The 20,771-nt window shown below is 36.4% G+C and overlaps 2 protein-coding genes across 3 annotated transcripts; both read left to right on the forward strand.

Moving 5' to 3' along the window:
• The first annotated feature begins 7,189 nt into the window (after positions 1–7,189).
• Positions 7,190–10,785, forward strand: LOC137726227 (G-type lectin S-receptor-like serine/threonine-protein kinase At4g27290). Its single transcript, XM_088694161.1, has 7 exons — positions 7,190–8,651; positions 8,878–9,033; positions 9,132–9,262; positions 9,402–9,612; positions 9,716–9,953; positions 10,067–10,217; positions 10,306–10,785. The coding sequence occupies exons 1-7, from the start codon at positions 7,352–7,354 to the stop codon at positions 10,606–10,608; spliced, it is 2,490 nt and encodes an 829-aa protein (XP_088550287.1). The 5' UTR covers positions 7,190–7,351; the 3' UTR covers positions 10,609–10,785.
• Positions 10,786–17,020: 6,235 nt separating this feature from the next.
• Positions 17,021–20,623, forward strand: LOC148696698 (G-type lectin S-receptor-like serine/threonine-protein kinase At4g27290). Of its 2 annotated transcripts, none has more exons than XM_088694162.1 (7): positions 17,021–18,505; positions 18,768–18,923; positions 19,018–19,148; positions 19,288–19,498; positions 19,602–19,839; positions 19,961–20,111; positions 20,201–20,623. In XM_088694162.1, exons 1-7 carry the CDS (start codon positions 17,245–17,247, stop codon positions 20,501–20,503), a joined length of 2,451 nt encoding a protein of 816 aa, XP_088550288.1. In that variant the 5' UTR covers positions 17,021–17,244; the 3' UTR covers positions 20,504–20,623. The 2 variants fall into 2 exon arrangements, with proteins under 2 accessions (XP_088550288.1, XP_088550289.1); XM_088694163.1 differs by having other exon boundaries at positions 18,768–18,920.
• The last annotated feature ends 148 nt before the right edge of the window (positions 20,624–20,771 follow it).

Below are 20,771 nucleotides of genomic sequence, written 5' to 3' on the forward strand. Positions count from 1 at the left end.
ACTCTCACATTATGAAGAATCTCTCGCTCTCTTTCTCTATCTTTACAGCTTTGTTTTCCATTTTTTTTGGGAATCTCATTCATCACCCTGACAAACATATAAAACCAACCCTTTGAATTTGTCTCCCTTCCATCCGTCTCTTTCACCAATATATAAAACCAAAACTCATGTTTTGCTAATGCATGCATGAGACGTAGAAGAACGATTTTCATGACACGAATACATCGTTATTGTAATATTTTATATCAATAATACAAAGACAATATGTAAGGCATTGTTTACATATATAATAACATTGTATCATTCTATCATTGATACGAAATATTAGTAAAAACATTTTCTCGTGTTATATAAGTTTATCTCTGTTAACGTCGATGATGACAATGGTGACTTCTCTCGCACAGCAAAAGCTATAATAATGGAAGGAGACTTTTCCATTTGGCTTTGGGTTTGAATTAATATTGTGCCAGAATTGTCTTGACAACCAAGTGTGATGCTTACTCGGCTGCTGCTTCCTGATGGGGTCTGGCACCGGGTCTGATGGGGATATCATTATTTCTTGTATTGGAAACATACCTTACTTGTGCTCAGGATGCTTGGAAATATATGCCAGCTTTATATATATGCAATCTTCCTCTCTCCTTCCCTTTGCCAAAGTAAAATTTGACCGTTTGGTTGGGGAAAGTGACGGAGAAGTGGCATTCATTCATGGGGCCTGCATGGCGGGGTCGGGTCATTTGCAGAGCAGCCCTGGACCCACTCTATAGCTACATGATGATTCTGTAGTCGTCTATCAATATCCAGTAACCCTCGGATAAAAACTCGACTAGGTTAGTGGTGAGATATTCTCTTGTCACCGAAGCATCAAGTGATGAGTGTTTCTATTGAATATACGGTTTATTTTTTAAATACATGACAAATACTAATTGTTTGGGTGTTCGTCATTGAGCTTTTGAATTGGGTATAGGAAAAATCTCTTTAACACAAAGCACCTCTCGCAAATTATGAAAATTCTTCTTTATTTTATTCTTAACTGTCTTACTTAGTGCTAAAGCTATCATAATTAGATAACCACAACAACATCAAGAGATTTTTAAGTGTTTAATATATACGTGACGAGAGAGATAAGCACAATTTTACGTAACTTCCAAAATTTATTTTCTTTCTACTTATTGTTGAACAAAATGTGATTTTTACCATGAATTGAAGTTACTCCCGCAAAGTAAGAAGGTTGCAACATTGAATGATAGACATGCAAAGAAAGAAGGGAAGTGGGGGAATCGGACATGGGGTTTGGGAACTTTAATCCGGATATGGAAAGTGATGAAGAAAAATAAAATAAATAAAAGTAATGCTCTGATATAAATCTGGTCGATCGATCGATCAGAGATGAGCATTTCCCAATGCATGCATGCATGCATATCTCTCTCTCTCTCTCTCTCTCCCTGTGGGTTGGTCTGTGTGTTTCGGTGATGGGTGGGTGTTTGCCTGCAGGCGTAACATGTGCATTTCAATACTACTCATACTTTAGGACAGGTCCATTTCACATTTAATTTGTTAATGTGTAATAATAATATGATCGATTCAGAATTCAATCGAGAGGCTCGAGAGAGATACTTGTCCCGATGGAGACTACCTCACCACCAACAGTCAGCCACAATATATTATGATGTAGGCCTCTACCATAACAAACGACACTGCATTTGTCGGTTCACAGAAGGAAAAAAAAATCTTTTTCCTTATTTTTTTCTTTACTTTTTGCATGCAGTCTAGATTTTGGAATACTTAAAGAATAATGGTAAAAAACAATACAAATCTGGGACCATAATTTCCCCACCTTCAACTATCGGTAAGGAAGCTGTAATTACAAATTAAGAAAGTTGAGTTTACATTATAAAATTGAATGATAATATAGAGAGTAATTCAATTAATTACTTATAATTTCATGTAAAGTTTTTCCGTCTATTAAATTGATGTATAACATTAAAATGTTTAAAATATGCAGTACAAGATTGTTCCGCAACCTAAAGTTGAGGATTGAAATGTAATTTACTCTATTTTTTAGTACAACAATAATACTAGTGGATAGCTGGTGGAGAGGTGTTAAGGGGAAGTAGAGTTGGTGACTCCACAACGTAATAAGCATTTCAGCTGTTCGAAACTCTATATATCTAGAACTATTCAAAACCCTAAAAGTTAACCATGATATCTTAGGAACACCTAATGGCTAACTTCAAATTAACTTATGAGGTTATGTATAATTTAGTCGGAGGGAGAGTTCCACCTCTGATGTTTCACCAACAAAATTAATTACATATACAAGAAGTGATACTTTTATCTAAGTCTTGATTGTTTTTAGGGCCGGCCTTGAGGGTAGCCCAAGTAGGCGTCCGCCTAAGGTTCTCATTTTGGAGGAGCCCCCAATTTTTTTATATCATGCAATTAATATATAAATACAGAAAACGTAAAAAATATCATAATTTATTTGTTAGTGTAGCGGAAATATTCGGCTTCCTTGTTTTTTGGGGTGTTGAGTTCGAAACATGGAGCCGCCTTTTTAGTCAGTTTTTTCAAATTTACTCTTAATCCATCTATCCAACTCCCAATTCACTCAAGTCCCCTTGCAATCTTTTTTTCTTTCAACTTTCCATACTCTCCTTTCAATCGAATGTTTAAATCAACTATTATATGATCTTGAAGATTGTACTTTAAGGTAATCAAGACTATGAATTTATATGTTGCTTTTCAATAAATTTTTATTCAATGGATTATTTTTAATATTCGATTCATTAGTGTGACGCTGATTTTAGAAAAACAAACAAAAAGAAACAATTGGCATTGTTGAAGTTATTATACTTGTCAATCAAGTTTTATTGTTCTTTACTCTCTTGATCATCTAGTTTTATTCATCTTCACTCTTAATCTTAGACTCTTAACTGCAAACATTTAGTACATTTGTGTCTAAAAACATAAGAAGTGTAATATATGTATATTTATCTACTTTTTATATTAATTTTAATGATATTTGATGTGGAAATAGAACTTTTTTTTTTTATGTATTTAGTGAATTCCTTTTATACATATCAATGTATAAAGAATCGGGAATCATAGAACATTAGGGCCCCAATTCGAAGGTTCGCCTAGGGTTCCCAAATTCTCTGAGCCGGCCCTGATTGTTTTAATTGTTTTGATTTTTATTCGAAGGGATAAACTGTGGTAAGATTAAGAACAAGTGCCAATAGGATTTACGAACAAAATTTACCGATAATTTATGGTTAATTTCATGGTTTGGTACTGTGATAATTTCTGGTTTTTTTTTTTCTTTTCTTTCTGTTTGCTCACTTTCCAGCAGACCTATTGGGCTCTTAAGCCTATCATGCCGAGGGAGGATTCAACCACAAATCAACTTGAAGGGTGAATGTTCAAAAGAAAATTAATGAGCCCATAAGGACTAATCGGAGTAGAGCCAAGTGAGGAAGCTGGTAACGGCCCATGACCGGCCCAATTCCAAACAATTAAGTCCAATTAACTTCACCTCCAATATTATTCCTATTGAATTGGTTAAGGGCTTGTTTGTAAATGATTTTAAAATGACTGAATACACTTTTGAGTTCGATTGGTTAAGAACTCATTTATAAGTGATTTAAAACAATTGAAAACACTTTTAGGTTACAAAACACTTAGGTGCTTCTTGCAGGAACTAGTTATGTGCTTCTTGCAAGAAATACTTTTAGGTTTTTTTATTATGATTCACTTGCATTTTTACTAAGGATTGGTTCCAAAAACACTATCATTAAAAACACTTTCTATCGTTTTAAAGTTATATGAATGAGATGATGATATCTAAAGTAAGCTCAATGTTCCTGATCATAATATTAACAATATTACAGGAAGAATTGGAACAGAAAATCCGTTGAGGATACAACATTTGAGCTCGGATTTTTCATTCCCGGCTCTTCCGAAAACCGATACGTGGGGATATGGTACAAGAAGATATCGGTTATCACATTTGTATGGGTTGCCAACCGAGACACACCCCTCACTGATTCATCAGGTCTACTCACGTCACCTTCCCTGGAATTCTTGTCCTTGTTGATACTAAGAAGACAAGCGTTTGGTCCTCGAACACACCAACATCTGCGTCGAATCCAGCAGCGCAGCTTTCGGATTCGGAAATCTTGTTGTGACGGAATGTAATGATCGTACCGACCCTGAGAATTTTATGTGGCAGAGTTTTGATTACCCTGGTGACACATTCCTACTGGGTACAAAACTCGGTAGGAACACATTTACTTGCTTTGCTTGTAAAATATAGTTCTTGATACATTGCCTTGCACTGGTTACATTACATGTCCCCAATGTCGTTGATGGGTTCCACTAGATAAAATCTGACGTCTATAGCTTTGGTGTTATGGTGCTCGGATAGTGAATGGGAAGAGAAACAAAGGATTTTCTCATCCAGGCCACAACCTCAACCTGCTAGGACATGTAAGTGTTAACTATCAAGTTGATAATTTTTCGTCGAATTATGCTAGAGGGACTATATTCTGATTGCATTAGCTAATGATATATAGTGTGTGACAGTGACTTATCTATTAACATTTGATGACTATAACTCATGTAAAAAATGTATTTGATTCCGCTTAAAAATATAAAATGTGGTTCGTCTAGCATTATTATTTATATTTACTCGATTCTTTATACTTCTATTTATCAAGTACGATTGGTGGTTGTGATCTTTTAGGCATGAAGTTTACACACAGAAGGAAAGTCCATTGAACTGCTCGATACATCAGTAGGAGACTTCAGTAATCCACATGCTGTTTTGTTGTCGATCCATGTGTCTTTTATGCATGCAGCGAAATCCGGCAGCGGTTCTGATGTTGAGTGATGAAAGTGCATTGCCTCAACCTCAAAAACCTGGTTTTTATAGTTAAAGGGATCTAGAGGACCTCAAAGTCGATCCTTGTGCAAACGAGGTTAGGACATTTTCAGCTAATGAAGTCACTTTTGTAGTAGTCGAGTTTGAAGTTTGAATTAGAGAGATTAAATAGTTATCGTTTATAAATTTCAATTGGACTAGATTATATATTTGAACAACTGTGATTCATATTCGACAACTTTAATGTACGTTCTAATGTTTACTGCAATACAGGATTGAACATTTTGTTTTGATACAACTTAACTTAAAAACAACCAACAACATGAAAGCAATTGAGGCAACTAACAGCAAAGGAAACTAGTTTGCAAAAAACAACCACAATCAGCAACCAAGAACAACTCAAAGCAGAACCATAAACAAGGAAGAAACAAAGAGACTTCGAGAAAGCAAAACTTCGACAAAGAAAGTCTAAACGGAACGGTGGACAATGTCATGCAAGTAGCATGCCTGGAATCATTTTGAAACATATCGACTTAGCTATAAAAAAGGGACATACAACCGGTTACGAGGCATACACTCTCCCATCCGATATCATCTTATTTGATACTTCATTTTTAGCTTTTGTGTATGTTGGAAATTTATGTTATAATATTTATTAAATATTATAATATTTAATTTCAAAGATTGAATGGAAAAATGTGTCACGCAAAAGTGCATTTAGTTAGGTTTCTTAATAAAACCAAATAGTGCAGCGGCACCATTACGCAAAAGACTTGACTTTTGTAATGATGTATGAAATAGATGGAGAGTAAATTGTAATTAGTTCTTTTAACTTTAACTTAATTGGAGCAATAGTTCCTTAACTAAAATCAATTATCATTGGTCCCTCAACTCATCAAAACGTGCAGCTATGGTCTCTCAACTAAAAATCTATTACCATTGGTCCCTCAATTTTAATTCAACTGGAGAAATGGTCCCTTAACTATAACCCAATTGTAGCAATGATCATTCCAACATAATTCGTTTTGACAAAAATTTTGACGTAGTTAACGAAAAGGACCATAATTACACACTTTGATGAGTTGAGGGACCCTAATTATATAAATGGTTATTCTAACATAACTTATTTTGATAAAATTTTGACAAAATTGATGAAAATGACTATGGCTACACATTTTGATAAGTTGAGGGACCAATGGTAATGGATTTTTAGTTGAAGGACTATTACTCCAATTTGATTAAAGTTGAGGGATCATTGCTACAATTTATTCTTAGATGAAAAATGGCATCACTTTATGAATAGCGACTTTAGCCATTTCTAAAAGTCACTTAGGTTATTTATAAGGAAAACTAAAAAAAATTGCTCAAAAATTTTGAGTTTTAATCAAAAGAACAAAAAGGTATTGTAAGTGAATAGTACCATAAGTGATTTTTTAGAGTAAAAATGTCGTTAACGTTAAAAGTAAACAATACTATAAGTGTTTCGTTAAGACTTCCTTCTATATAATCCATAATCACAGTCGTGTAATCAGTTAAGATAGAGAGTTAATTAGAACGTATTTGACAAAGAGTATTTCCCTGGACACTATGTTCTTTCTTTGTTGTTTAATTCCAAATCGTGTTTTGAGAGTACGAAATATATTGAGTTTGCTAGAGTATAAAGATTGAAGTGCTTTAACTTTGAATTATAGATTATTGAATCTTGTGAGACAGATGCCTACCGAACTACAAACACAAGAGTAGGGGCGAAATTTTGTGACATTGCATTTATGCAAGTCTCAATCTCCAAGTTTGTCATTGTTTCTAACTTTCTCTCTAATTGTTTATATAATCTTGTATACTATTAATGTTGTGATTTTCTTTATGATTATTATTGTTGGAATTGTCGTGTTATTTTCATATTCTCTAATATTGCTCCAATAGTGTATTCAAGTCAAACGTCAAACGTGGGGTGGTTCCTGCTAATTTTTCCACTAATAATGGCCAAGAGTAATACCAATCAGAGCAGGTAAGTTTCCTTTGAGTTGAGGGAATTGAGAGATTTTTTAGTGTCATCGGTACACATGATAGTACATCACGTGTCACTATAAAAATGGTGGGATATGTGTGCTAAAAAGTTAATAACTTAAAAAATAAAATTTCTCATCACTTATATTAAAACACGTTGTATATCATTTGTGTTCCTCTTACAATTAAAAATTTCTTGAGGGAATTGGATGACCACATATTAATTTAGATATTTTGCTACTGTATGAAAAAAATTAATTGTCATAGGAATATGTGAGGCTCAGACAATATCATTCCGAGTCCGTTGTCTACTTCCGATTGAAAACAATTTCGCCAGTTCCACACTGGAGAACAATTTGTCTTCCCATGTGCCCAATTATTCAACAATTTTGCAGTCGAAAATGACAGAAAAATGCGAAATCATACATGTAAGAAGGGCGTAGAGGGACAATTTGTCTTCCTATGAATTTAATGAAAAATCTATTGAAAGCGTCAACTAAGATGTGTTTGCGTCTCTTCTCTTCTTCTTTGCTGCTCGTCTTCGCAGCAGTATTCTCCATAGCTGATGACGCCACAAGTACATTTCAGTCCATTAGAGAGGGTGAGACTGTAGTTTCAACTGGCGGTACGTTTGAGCTGGGATTTTGCAGTCCTGATGCTTCTAATAGACGGTATGTGGGGATATGGTACAAGAAGATTTCTGTTAAAACCATTGTATGGGTTGCCAACAGAGACACACCCCTCACTGATTTCTCCGGCGTTCTGAAGGTCACCAGCCCCGGAATTCTTGTCCTCAACCACAACATGAGCACAGTTTGGTCCTCCAACACATCGAGAACTGCACAGAATCCAGTGGCACGTCTTTTGGATTCGGGTAATCTTGTCGTGACAGATAGGAGTGATGATGACCCTGAGAACTTTCTGTGGCAAAGTTTTGATTACCCTGGCGACACATTCTTACCAGGTATGAAACTTGGTAGGAACACAGTTACAGGCTTCAATTGGCATCTTAGATCGTGGAAAAGTCCTCAGGATCCTTCTCAAGGCAATTGTACATCTCAACTTGGTCCCAAAGGATATGCAGAATTATTTGTGAGGGAAGGTTCGGTCATTAAATTTCGGTCTGGACCCTGGAATGGAATCCGGTTCAGTGGAAACCCTCAGTTAAATCCAAACCCTATATACACATACGGTCTTGTTTCTGAGCCTGATGAAATGTACTACAGTTACAAGCTTCACAACAGCTCAATCTTTTCGAGGTTGGTGTTAACTTCAGCTGGAATTGTTCAGCGCTACACATGGATTGATAGAACCAAAGGTTGGGTTCTTTACCAAACAGCCCAGCTTGATAACTGTGACAACTATGCATTCTGTGGTGTATATGGTGCATGTAACATTGAAATGTCCCCGGTTTGTAGCTGTTTGAAAGGATTTACACCAAAGTTTCCAAAAGAATGGGATTTGGTGGATTGGTCTCATGGCTGTGTGAGAAAGACTTCTCTAAATTGCACTGGGGAAGTGTTCCAAAAGTACTCGGGGGTGAAATTGCCTAGCACAGAACAATCCTGGCATAACAAAAGTATGAACCTCAAGGAATGTGAAATGGTGTGCATGAAGAACTGCTCCTGCACGGCTTATACAAATTTGGATATCCGGGATGGAGGAACTGGGTGCTTGCTGTGGTACGGCGATCTGATTGATATAAGATACTTTTCTGAAAACGGGCAAGATATTTATATAAGAATGGCCGCAGCAGAACTAGGTATGTAAAAAACACCTGTTGGTGACTTTGGATTCAGTCATAATCATATGCTCGAAACAAAGTCAAGACTAACTTTGAATTTTGACACAATAAGCAATATCTTCTTTTCGAATTGTCTCACAAACTAGCAACTATTAGTTGGATGATAGAAATTATACAGTTTTTATTTTTTCGTTTATTGCTTTCCGACTCATAGATTTTTTGTCTTCAAAAATATCATTCGTAGATTATGAAGACGATGCAAAGATCAACGCTAAATACTCTGAATCCAATGCGAAGAAAATGAGAATAATAATAAGCACTACTGTGTTGTCTACCGGACTGCTGATCCTGGGCCTTGCCCTGCTGTTTTTTGTTTGGAAGAAGCAGCACCAAAAAGTTGGTAAGTTGGCCATACTATTCTGCCCCTTTGCTTTCCAAACTACATAGTTCAGTAGTATAGGGAGTTTTTTTTTTTCACCCGTCACTGCGTCTTTGCAGGAAAACTGGGACACAGCCAAACGGAGGATCTGGAATTACCGTTATTTGACTTGATGACTATAGTTTCTGCAACCAATAACTTTTCAATTGAAAACAAACTTGGTGAAGGCGGTTTCGGATCTGTCTTTAAGGTAAAACCAGATAGTCCTTCATAGTTTTGAAGTTGTATAGATATATGTACTTCTGGTCAGAATATGAAATGATGGATACAAGTAGTGTGCGAACTACAACGCATGAATTTTGGTCATAACATATGCTGATGGATTTCAGGGTACGATGGAAGATGGACAAGAAATCGCAGTGAAAAGGCTTTCAAAAAGTTCTAGACAAGGACTCGACGAGTTCAAGAATGAAGTTACACATATTGCCAAACTTCAGCATAGGAATCTAGTGAAGCTTCTTGGATGCTGCATTCAAGAAGACGAGATGATACTAATCTACGAGTTCATGCCTAACAAGAGCTTAGACTTTTTTATTTTCAGTTTGACCACTCGAAAACCTTGCATTTAGTTCGACTAGTTCGCTTATGCTAGCAGCCTAGCACGATGTATTTTTTGACAATTGTGAATTATGATATTTTGCAGATCAAAGAAGAAGGATGTTATTAGACTGGCCAAAGCGCTTTGAAATTATTAATGGGATAGCTCGAGGGCTCCTCTATCTTCATCAAGATTCTAGATTGAGAGTTATTCATAGAGATCTCAAAGCAAGTAACATTTTATTAGGCAGTGAATTTAACCCGAAAATCTCAGACTTTGGCCTGGCTAGAAGCTTTGGAGGAAATGAAACGAAAGCAGAGACGAAGAAAGTGGTTGGAACATAGTAAGTATCCTAAAAACAATTGTATGACTGTTTTTTAAGAATTTTCGAAAACATTAATTGAAAGTCTAGATTCTTTGCGTATAAAAATGTTTATTTGACACATTGGTTTGCAGCGGTTACATGTCCCCAGAATATGCAATTGATGGTTTCTACTCTATAAAGTCCGACGTTTATAGCTTTGGTGTTTTGGTGCTAGAGATAGTGAGTGGGAGCAGAAATAGAGGATTCTCTCATCCAGACCACAAACTCAACCTTCTTGGACATGTGAGCGTGATAGCATCAAATGTCAAGTTAAAAATTCTTATCACTCGACTCTGCTACTTCTACTAAGTAACTAGTTTTCGTGTTTTAGGCATGGATGCTACACACAGAAGGCAAGCCTCTCGAACTGCTTGATTCATTGGTAGAGGACTCCATCACTCTGCTTCAAGTTGTAAGAACTATTCATGTGGGTCTTTTGTGTGTGCAGCGGAATCCAGAGGACAGGCCAAGCATGTCAGCTACAGTTCTAATGTTGAGTGGTGAAGGTGCATTGCCTCAACCTCTAAAACCTGGTTTTTATAGTGAAAGGGATCTGACTGAACTCGAAGCCGGTCATTCTTCTAAAGCATGCTCGGCTAATGAAGTCACTATTTCAGTACTTGAGGCTCGATAAAATACGGGAAATGATTTCTGCACACCTATCCCTCATTGTTTTGTCCCTTGATTTTACTACAACTTCTTCAAGGCAAGAAATAAATTATATGTCGTAATTTATATTTCGTGTTGGTGCATATAAATTCTTAGAATTGAACACAAATATGAGAGATTCCAAGCCTTTACTGTTTTTATTTATGTTTTATTTGGATTTGAGGTATAGTTGATAACTTCATACAGTACTACAGCAACAAAAAGGTTTTAAACTTTGAAAAAAAGTAAACAAGTATATGGAACAAATTTTCCTTCTTTTTTTCAGCAAACGGGAGAATTCATAAAAGGAATGCAAAAATAAATCATGAGTAAAAACGAAATGCCTGTTATATAAGTCATTGTCACATACTACACTCTTTGTGCCGATTCACAAAACTTTGTAATTATGATCAGAACCGTTTATATTATAACTCACTTTATAAAGATAATTTTTGCCCAAAAAAAAAAACACAATAAAATACGATATTGTTTAATCATTGAACTATATAAAAACGAATTGGTAGGAATTGATAAAAGGATTACGAACTATGGGAGGAATTCCTCCTCATTCTTGAGTGGTTGAGCATTGTTCATATTTATGCCCAAAAAAAGAAAAATCAATGGAGAAACGTTCAAAGCCGAGCATTGTTCATCAGTATGTGGCTAGAACAAATTTTCGTCGTTTGGAAATTTGGAACATTTTCGAAACATTCTAAGGGACGTGTATCGTCGATTGGGTTGGTGATCCTAATGATAGATGTTCAATTACTGGTTTTATAGTATTTCTTGGCTCCAAGCATATTTTTGGAGTTATAAGAAACAACACATTTTTAGTCGGTCTTCCACAGAAGCAGAATACATAGCTATTGCTACTACTACTCCAAAAATTGTTTGGATTCAGTAGCTACTCAAGGACTTACACATTGTAAGTTCTGATAAACCTTTACTTCACTGTGATAACATGTCTTCCATGGCATTAGCAGTCGATCCTGTATTGCACTCCAAGGCCAAGCATATTGAAACTGACAGTTATTTTGTGCGTGAAAGAGTTCAACAAGGCACTGTTTTGTTACATTTTGTAGCTTCTGCATATCAGTATGCAGACATTTTCACAAAAGAATTGTGTTCTCTTCAGTTTAGTGTTCATTATTTCAATCTTATGCTCGGTTGTTCCCAGCATAAGCTTGAGGGAGAATGATAGGGTGTAAAGAATGCTTAGGCTATGCATGTGTCAAGCACAAAGAGTGGCCAGGTGTCGTTGTATCATTGGGAGTTTCTTGAGTTAGTTATGCTGTTGTATTTACATAAATAGTCTAAATGCTACGTAATCAAGACCCAATTATTGAATGAAAGAAGCAGTTATGCAGCTTTCTACTCATCTAGCCCTCCGTTTTCTAAGTTCAGTTCCATGGTACACGATTTACTTCACTATGTGCTTAGCAGGAAAACTAAGGCCGGACCAAAGGAAGATCTGGAGTTACCATTATTTGACTTGGGTACTGTAACTTGTGCTACCAATGATTTTTCAAACCACAATAAAGTTGGGGAAGGTGGCTTCGGAATGGGGGAATATAGAGTCCTTGGCCTTACTTTAGAATGAGAATGCGGCGGAGCTTACCTTCGATGATCACCAACCATATCATAGATCTTCCACATGATACCAAACTTTGCAAGAAACAGGTCTTTGTCGGTAATGCGAACATCATACGATACTACTGGAGCATCAAGTAGTTGATCGATGGTTGTGACAACGCCAATAGTAGCATGATCTGTATGAAGTAACTGCTTTTAGGAGGTCACGAAGTGTGCTCGACTCTGAAAAATAGTATTATAGATAGTAAGTCAAGTTATATATAGTTGAAGAAGGCGCTTGATGAGCCCCTGCTCTTATAGTGAGTGAATGCGGGCAGAAGGCAGTTTCGGAACTGTCTTTAAGGTAAAACCTGACAATCCTTAACAATTTCCAAGCTGCATAGATATATGTAGTTCTGGTCAGAATATGGAATGATGGATACAAGTAGTGTGCAAACTACAAAGTATGAATTTTGGTCGTAATATATGCTGATGGATTTCAGGGTATAATGAAAGATGGACAAGAAATCGCAGTGAAAAGGCTTTCAAAAACTTCTAGACAAGGACTCAACGAGTTCAAGAATGAAGTTACACATATTGCCAAACTTCAGCATAGGAATCTAGTGAAGCTTCTTGGATACTGCATTCAACAAGACGAGATGATACTGATCTACCAGTTCATGCCTAACAAGAGCTTAAACTTCTTTATTTTTGGTTTGACAAATCCATACATTTAGTTCGATTAGTCCACTCATGCTTGCATGATGTATTTTTTGACAATTGTGAACTAAACTATGATATGCTGCAGATCGAAGAAAAAGCATGTTATTAGATTGACCCAAGTGCTTTGAAATTATTAATGGAATAGCTCAAGGGATCCTCTATTGGGCTCTTAAGCCTGTCATGCCGAAGGAGGATTCAACCACAAATCAACTTGAAGGGCTTATGTTCAAAAGAAAATTAATGAGCCCATAAGGACTAATCGGAGTAGAACCAAGTGAGGAAGCTGGTAACGGCCCATGACCGGGCCAATTCCAACCAATTAAGTCCAATTAACTTCACCTCCAATATTATTCCTTTTGGATTGGTTAAGGGCTTGTTTGTAAGTGATTTTAAAATGACCCAACACACTATTGAGTTCGATTGCTTAATGACTCGTTTATAAGTGATTTTAAAACAATTGAAAACACTTTTGGGTTACAAAACACTTAGGTGCTTCTTGCAGGAACCAATTATGTGCTTCTTGCAAGAAATGCTTTTAGTTTTTTTATTATGATTCATTTGCATTTTTACTAAGGATTAGTTCCAAAAGCGCTATCATTAAAAACACTTTATCATTTTAAAGTTATATGAATGAGATGATAATATCTAAAGCAAGTTCAATGTTCCTGATCATAATATTAACAATATTACAGGAAGAATTGGAACAGAAAATCCGTTGAGGATACAACATGTGGTTGCATCTTTTGCTGCTCATTCGCATCACTACTGAAGTATTTTCCACAGCTGAAGACTACGAAACAAGCACATTTCACTCCATTGCAGATGGTGAGACCTTAGTCTCAACTAGTGGAACCTTTGAGCTCGGATTTTTCATTCCCGGCTCTTCCGAAAACCGATACGTGGGGGTATGCTACAAGAAGATATCGGTTATCATATTTGTATGGGTTGCCAACCAAGACACACCCCTCACTGATTCATCAGGTCTACTCACGGTCACCTTCCCTGGAATTCTTGTCCTTGTTGATACTAAGAAGACAAGCGTTTGGTCCTCGAACACACCAACATCTGCGTCGAATCCAGCAGCGCAGCTTTCGGATTCGGAAATCTTGTTGTGACAGATTGTAATGATCGTACCGACCCTGAGAATTTTATGTGGCAGAGTTTTGATTACCCTGGTGACACATTCCTACCGGGTACAAAACTAGGTAGGAACACATTTACTTGCTTTGCTTGTAAAATATAGTTCTTGATACATTGCCTTGCACTGATTACATTACATGTCCCCAGAATATGTTGTCGATGGGTTCTACTAGATAAAATCTGACGTCTATAACTTTGGTGTTATGGTGCTCGGATAGTGAATGGGAAGAGAAACAAAGGATTTTCTCATCCGGGCCACAACCTCAACCTGCTAGGACATGTAAGTGCCAGCTATCAAGTTGATAATTTTTCGTCGAATTATGCTAGAGGGACTATATTCTGACTGCATTAGCTAATTATATACAATGTGTGACAGTGACTTCTCTAGTAACATTTGGTGACTATAACTCATGTAAAAAATGGATTTGATTCCGCTTAAAAATGTAAAATGTGGTTCGTCTAGCATTATTGTTTATATTTACTCGATTCTTTATACTTCTATTTATTCCGTACGATTGGTGGTTGTGATCTTTTAGGCGTGAAGTTTACACACAAAAGGCAAGTCCGTTGAACTGCTCGATACATCAGTAGGAGACTTCAGTAATCCACATGCTGTTTTGCTGTCGATCTATGTGTCTTTTATGCGTGCAGCGAAATCTGGCAGCAATTCTGATGTTGAGTGGTGAAAGTGCATTACCTCAACCTCAAAAACCTAGTTTTTATAGTGAAAGGGATCTAGAGGACCTCAAAGTCGATCCTTGTGCAAACGAGGCTAGGACATTTTTAGCTAATGAAGTCACTTTTGCAGTAGTTGAGTTTGAAGTTTGAATTAGATAGATTAAATGGTTATCATTTTTAGATTTCAATTGGATTAGACTATATATTCGAACAACTGTGATTCATATTCGACAGCTTTACTGTATGTTCTAATGTTTACTACAATACAGGATTGAACATTTTGCTTTGGTACAACTTAACTTAAAAACAACCAACAACATGAAAGCAACTGAGGCAACCGACAGCAAAGGAAACTAGTTTGCAAAAAACAACCACAATCAGCAACCAAGAACAACTCAAAGCAGAACCATAAACAAGGAAGAAACAAAGAGACTCCGAGAAAGCAAAACTTTGACAAAGAAAGTTTAAAGGGAACGGTAGATAATGGCGTAAAAAAATGCAAGTAGCATCCCTGGAATCATTCTGAAAAATATTGACTTAGTTATCAAAAAGGGACATACAACCGGTTAGGAGACATAATCTCTCCCATCTGATATGCTCTTATTTGATACTTCGTTTTTGGGATTCGTGTATGTTGGAAATTTATGTTATAATATTTATTAAATATTATAATTAATATTTAATTTCAAAGATTAAACGGAAAAATATGTCATGCAAAAGTGCATTTAGTTGGGTTTCTTAATAAAACCAAATAGTGCAGCGGCACCATTACGCAAAAGACATGACTTTTGTAATGATGGATGAATTAGATGGCATTCACTTTATGAACAGCCACTTCAGCCATTCCTAAAAGTCATTGGGGTTATTTATAAGAAAAATGAATGAAAGTGGTTTGAAAATTTTGGATTTTAACTAAAAGAACAAAAAGATGTTGTAAATGAATAGTAGGAGTGACTTTTTAGAGTAAAAATGTCCTTAACGTTAAAGGTGAACAATATCAGAAGTGTTTCGTTAAGACTCCCTTCTTTATAATCCATAATCGCAGCCTTGTAATTAGTACTAGCTTTCATGCACGTGCTCACGCGCGTGCAAAATGCATTTTTTGAATCACGGTATACTACGCACGACTTACACGTTTTAAATGTATTTATATGCGTAAATTGACAAAAGAAAAGTCAAATATTTGAAGTAAATTTATAATCTTAGATCATGCTAGAAGAAACCCCTCATAAACCAATTAAAGCAACTTATTGAATCATATTATTGTTAGCCCATTGTGAGGCTAAGCCTATCTCCTCCCCCTCCCCCTTAGTGTAGATAACGTCATTTGTTAAAAAAAAAAAATCATTTGACAACTAATTTAATCACATTATTATCCGCGTGCAAAATACATTTTTTTATAACCGGCATTACACGCCTCTTAAGATGTTTTGAACGTATTTAAAAATAGAAAAAATAATATTTAATGAACAACTGATTGAATTACATTATTACTAGCCTATTGTGAGGTATTAATTAATAATAATAAAAAAAACTATAAGAAAAAAAATTTAATTATTAAAAAAATAATGTTAAAATGATGAAAATACCCCGCCACATTTGATACATTATTTTGGGTTGCTTTTGAAGTTTTTTTATTTGAGGGCCAATTATTTTTTGTGAAGCTTGTGACACCAAAAAAAAACTATTCAATGGGCTCTTGGCTTTATATATAGATGAGATAGAGAGTTAATTAGAACTTGGACAAAGAGTATTTCCCTGTACACTATGTTCTTTCTTTGTTGTTTAATTTCGAGTTGTGTCTTGAGAGTACGAATATATTGAGTTTGCTAGAGTCTAAAGATTGAAGTGCTTTGACTTCAGATTATAGATTGTTGAATCATGTGAACGCCTACCGAACTACAAGCACAAGAGTATAGACGAAATTTTGTCTTTAGGACATTGCATTTATGCAAGCCTCAATCTCCAAATTTGCCAGTTTCTAACTTTCTCTATAATTGTTTATATAATCTTGTATACTATAGATGTGATTTTCTTTATAATTATGATCATTGAAATTATTGTGTTATTTTCATATTTTCTAATACGGCTCTAACAGTGCATTCAAGTTGTCAAACGTCAAACGTGGGGTTCCTCTCTTCGTCTAATTTTTCCACCGGCAAAGAGATAAGTTTCCTTTGAGCTGAGGGAATTGGATGACCACATATTAATTTAGATATTTTGCTACTGTATGAAACAACTTAATTGTCATAGGAAAATGTGAGGCTAAGACAATATCATTCTTGGACCGAGTCCGATGTCTACTTCCGATTGAAAACAATTTCCTCAGTTTCACACTGGAGAACAATTTGTCTTCCCATGTGCCCAATTATTCAACAATATTGAAGTCAAAAATGACAAAAAAAATGCGAAATCATACATGTAAGAAGGGCGTAGAGGGACAATTGAGGTCTTTGATTTTCAGTGCTTTCCCACATATTTGAAAAAACCATTGAAAGCTTCAACAAAGATGTGCTTGCTTCTCTTCTACTCTTCTTTGCTGCTCATCGTTGCAGCAGTATTCTCCACAGCTGATGACGCCACGAGTACATTTCAGTCCATTAGAGACGGTGAGACTGTAGTTTCAACTGGCGGTACGTTTGAGCTAGGATTTTGCAGTCCTGATGCTTCTAATAGACGGTACGTGGGGATATGGTACAAACACATATCTGTTACAACCATTGTATGGGTTGCCAACAGAGACACACCCCTCACTGATTTGTCTGGCGTTATGAGGGTCACCAGCCCCGGAATACTTGTCCTCAACCACAACAAGAGCACAGTTTGGTCCTCCAACACATCGAGAACTGCACAGAATCCAGTGGCACGTCTTTTGGATTCGGGTAATCTTGTCGTGATGGATAGGAGTGATGATGACCCTGAGAACTCTCTGTGGCAAAGTTTTGATTACCCTGGCGATACATTATTACCAGGTACGAAGCTTGGTAGGAACACAGTTACAGGCTTCAATTGGCATCTTAGATCATGGAAAAGTCCTCAGGATCCTTCTCAAGGCAATTATACATATCAAATTGGTCCCAAAGGATATGCAGAAAAATTTTTGAGGGAGGGTTCGGTCATAAAATTTCGAACTGGACCATGGAATGGAGTCCGGTTCAGTGGAACGCCTCAGTTAAATCCAAACCCTATATACATATACGGTCTGGTTTTTAAGCCCGATGAAATGTACTACAGTTACACGCTTCGCAACAGCTCAATCCTTTCGAGGGTGGTGTTAACTTCCGATGGACTTGTGCGGCGCTATATATGGATTGATAGAACCAAAGGTTGGGTTCTTTACCTAACAGCCCAAATTGATAATTGTGACAACTATGCATTCTGTGGTGTATATGGTGCATGTAACATTGAAAAGTCCCCGGTTTGTAGCTGTTTGAAAGGATTTACACCAAAGTTTCCGAAAGAATGGGATTTGGTAGATTGGTCTAATGGTTGTGCGAGAAAGACTTCTCTAAATTGCACCGGAGACGTGTTCCAAAAGTACTCGGGGTTGAAATTGCCTAGCACAGAACAATCCTGGTTTAACAGAAGTATGAACCTCAAGGAATGTGAGATGGTGTGCATGAAGAACTGCTCCTGCACGGCTTATACAAATTTGGATATCCGGGATGGAGGAACTGGGTGTTTGCTGTGGTACGGTGATCTAATTGATATAAGATACCTTGCTGAAAACGGGCAAGATATTTATATAAGAATGGCCGCAGCAGGACAAGGTATGTAAAAAACACCTGTTGGTGACTATGCATTTAGTCATAATCATATGCTTGAAACAAAGTCAAGACATAACGAAGTGAAACATTGTACTAATTCTAGCAGTTTTAATTTTGAATTTTGACACAATTAGCAATATCTTCTTTTAGAATTGTCTCACAAACTAGAAACTTTTAGTCGGATGATAGACATTATATAGTTTTTATTTATTTATTTATTACTCTCCGACTCATAGATTTTCTGTCTTCAAAATATCATTCGTAGATTATGAAGACGATACAAAGATCAACGCTAAATACTCTGAATCCAATGCAAAGAAAATGAGAATCATAATAAGCACTACTATATTGTCTACCGGACTGCTGATCCTGGGCCTTGCCATGTTGTTTTATGTTTGGAAGAAGCAGCACCAAAAAGGTGGTAAGTTGGTCATACTATTCTGCCTCTCTGCTTTCCAAACTACATAGTTCGGTTGTATAGGGAATTTTTTTCACTTGTCACTGCGTCTTTGCAGGAAAACTAGGACGCAACCAAAAGGAGGATCTGGAATTACCGTTATTTGACTTGATGACTATAGTTTCTGCAACCAGTAACTTTTCAATTGAAAACAAACTTGGTGAAGGCGGTTTCGGATCTGTCTTTAAGGTAAAGCCAAATAGTCCTTCATAGTTTCGAAGTTGTATAGATACATGTACTTCTGGTCAGAATATGGAACGATGGATACAAGTAGTGTGCAAACTACAAAGTATGAATTTTGGTCACAACATACGCTGATGGATTTCAGGGTACGATGGAAGACGGACAAGAAATCGCAGTGAAAAGGCTTTCAAAAAGTTCTAGACAAGGACTCGACGAGTTCAAGAATGAAGTTACACATATTGCCAAACTTCAGCATAGGAATCTAGTGAAGCTTCTTGGATGTTGCATTCAAGAAGACGAGATGATATTGATCTACGAGTTCATGCCTAACAAAAGCTTAGACTTCTTTATTTTCGGTTTGACCACTCAAAAACCTTGCATTTAGTTCGATTAGTCCGATTATGCTAGCAGCCTAGAACGATGTGTTTTTTTACAATTGTGAATTATGATATTTTGCAGATCAAAGAAGAAGGATGTTATTAGATTGGCCGAAGCGCTTTGAAATTATTAATGGGATAGCTCGAGGGCTTCTTTATCTTCATCAAGATTCTAGATTGAGAGTTATTCATAGAGATCTCAAAGCAAGTAACATTTTATTAGGCAATGAATTTAACCCGAAAATCTCAGACTTTGGCTTGGCTAGAAGCTTTGGAGGAAATGAAACGAAAGCAGAAACGAAGAAAGTGGTCGGAACATAGTAAGTATCCTAAAACATAATTATACGAGTCTTTTTTTACGAATTTTCTAAAACGCTAATAGAAACTAGAAAGTCTAGATTCTTTGCATATAAAAACATTTTTTGACACATTGGTCTGCAGCGGTTACATGTCTCCAGAATATGCAATCGATGGTTTCTACTCTATAAAGTCCGACGTCTATAGCTTTGGTGTTTTGGTGCTAGAGATAGTGAGCGGGAGCAGAAATAGAGGATTCTCTCATCCAGACCACAAACTCAACCTTCTTGGACATGTGAGTGTGACAACATCAAATGTCAAGTTAAAAATTGTTATTGCTCGACTCTGCTACTTTTGCTAAGTAGACTAGTTTTCGTGTTTTAGGCATGGATGCTACACACAGAAGGCATGCCTTTCAAACTGCTTGATGCATCAGTAAAGGACTCCGTCATTTTGCATGAAGTTGTAAGAACGATTCATGTGGGTCTTCTGTGCGTGCAGCAGAATCCGGAAGACCGGCCGAGCATGTCAACTGTAGTTCTAATGTTGGGTGGTGAAGGTGCGTTGCCCCCACCTCTAAAACCTGGTTTTTACAATGAAAGGGATTTGACTAAACTCGAAGCCAGTCATTCTTCTAAAACATGCTCAGCTAATGAAGTCACTATTTCACTACTCGAGGCTCGATAAAATATTGGAAATGATTTTCGTACACGCTTTCGTCTTGATTTTGTCTCTTGATTTTCCTGTAACTTCTTCAATTGGAAGACAATGTTCTTGATAAAAGTATCACCAACTGTTTCTGAGATATTTTTATTCTTGAGTGACCAAGCATTGTTCATTTTTAAGGTGAAAAAATAATTAACGTAAAAAAATTCCAACAGATTTCAGTATGTGGCTAGAACAAATTTTCATCAATTGGAACATTTTTGAAATGTTCCAAAATGAATTTTGAAAT

This window comes from Pyrus communis, chromosome 5 (genome assembly GCF_041283825.1).
Source record: "Pyrus communis isolate YQ-2024b chromosome 5, ASM4128382v1, whole genome shotgun sequence".
Taxonomy (NCBI): Eukaryota; Viridiplantae; Streptophyta; class Magnoliopsida; order Rosales; family Rosaceae; genus Pyrus; species Pyrus communis.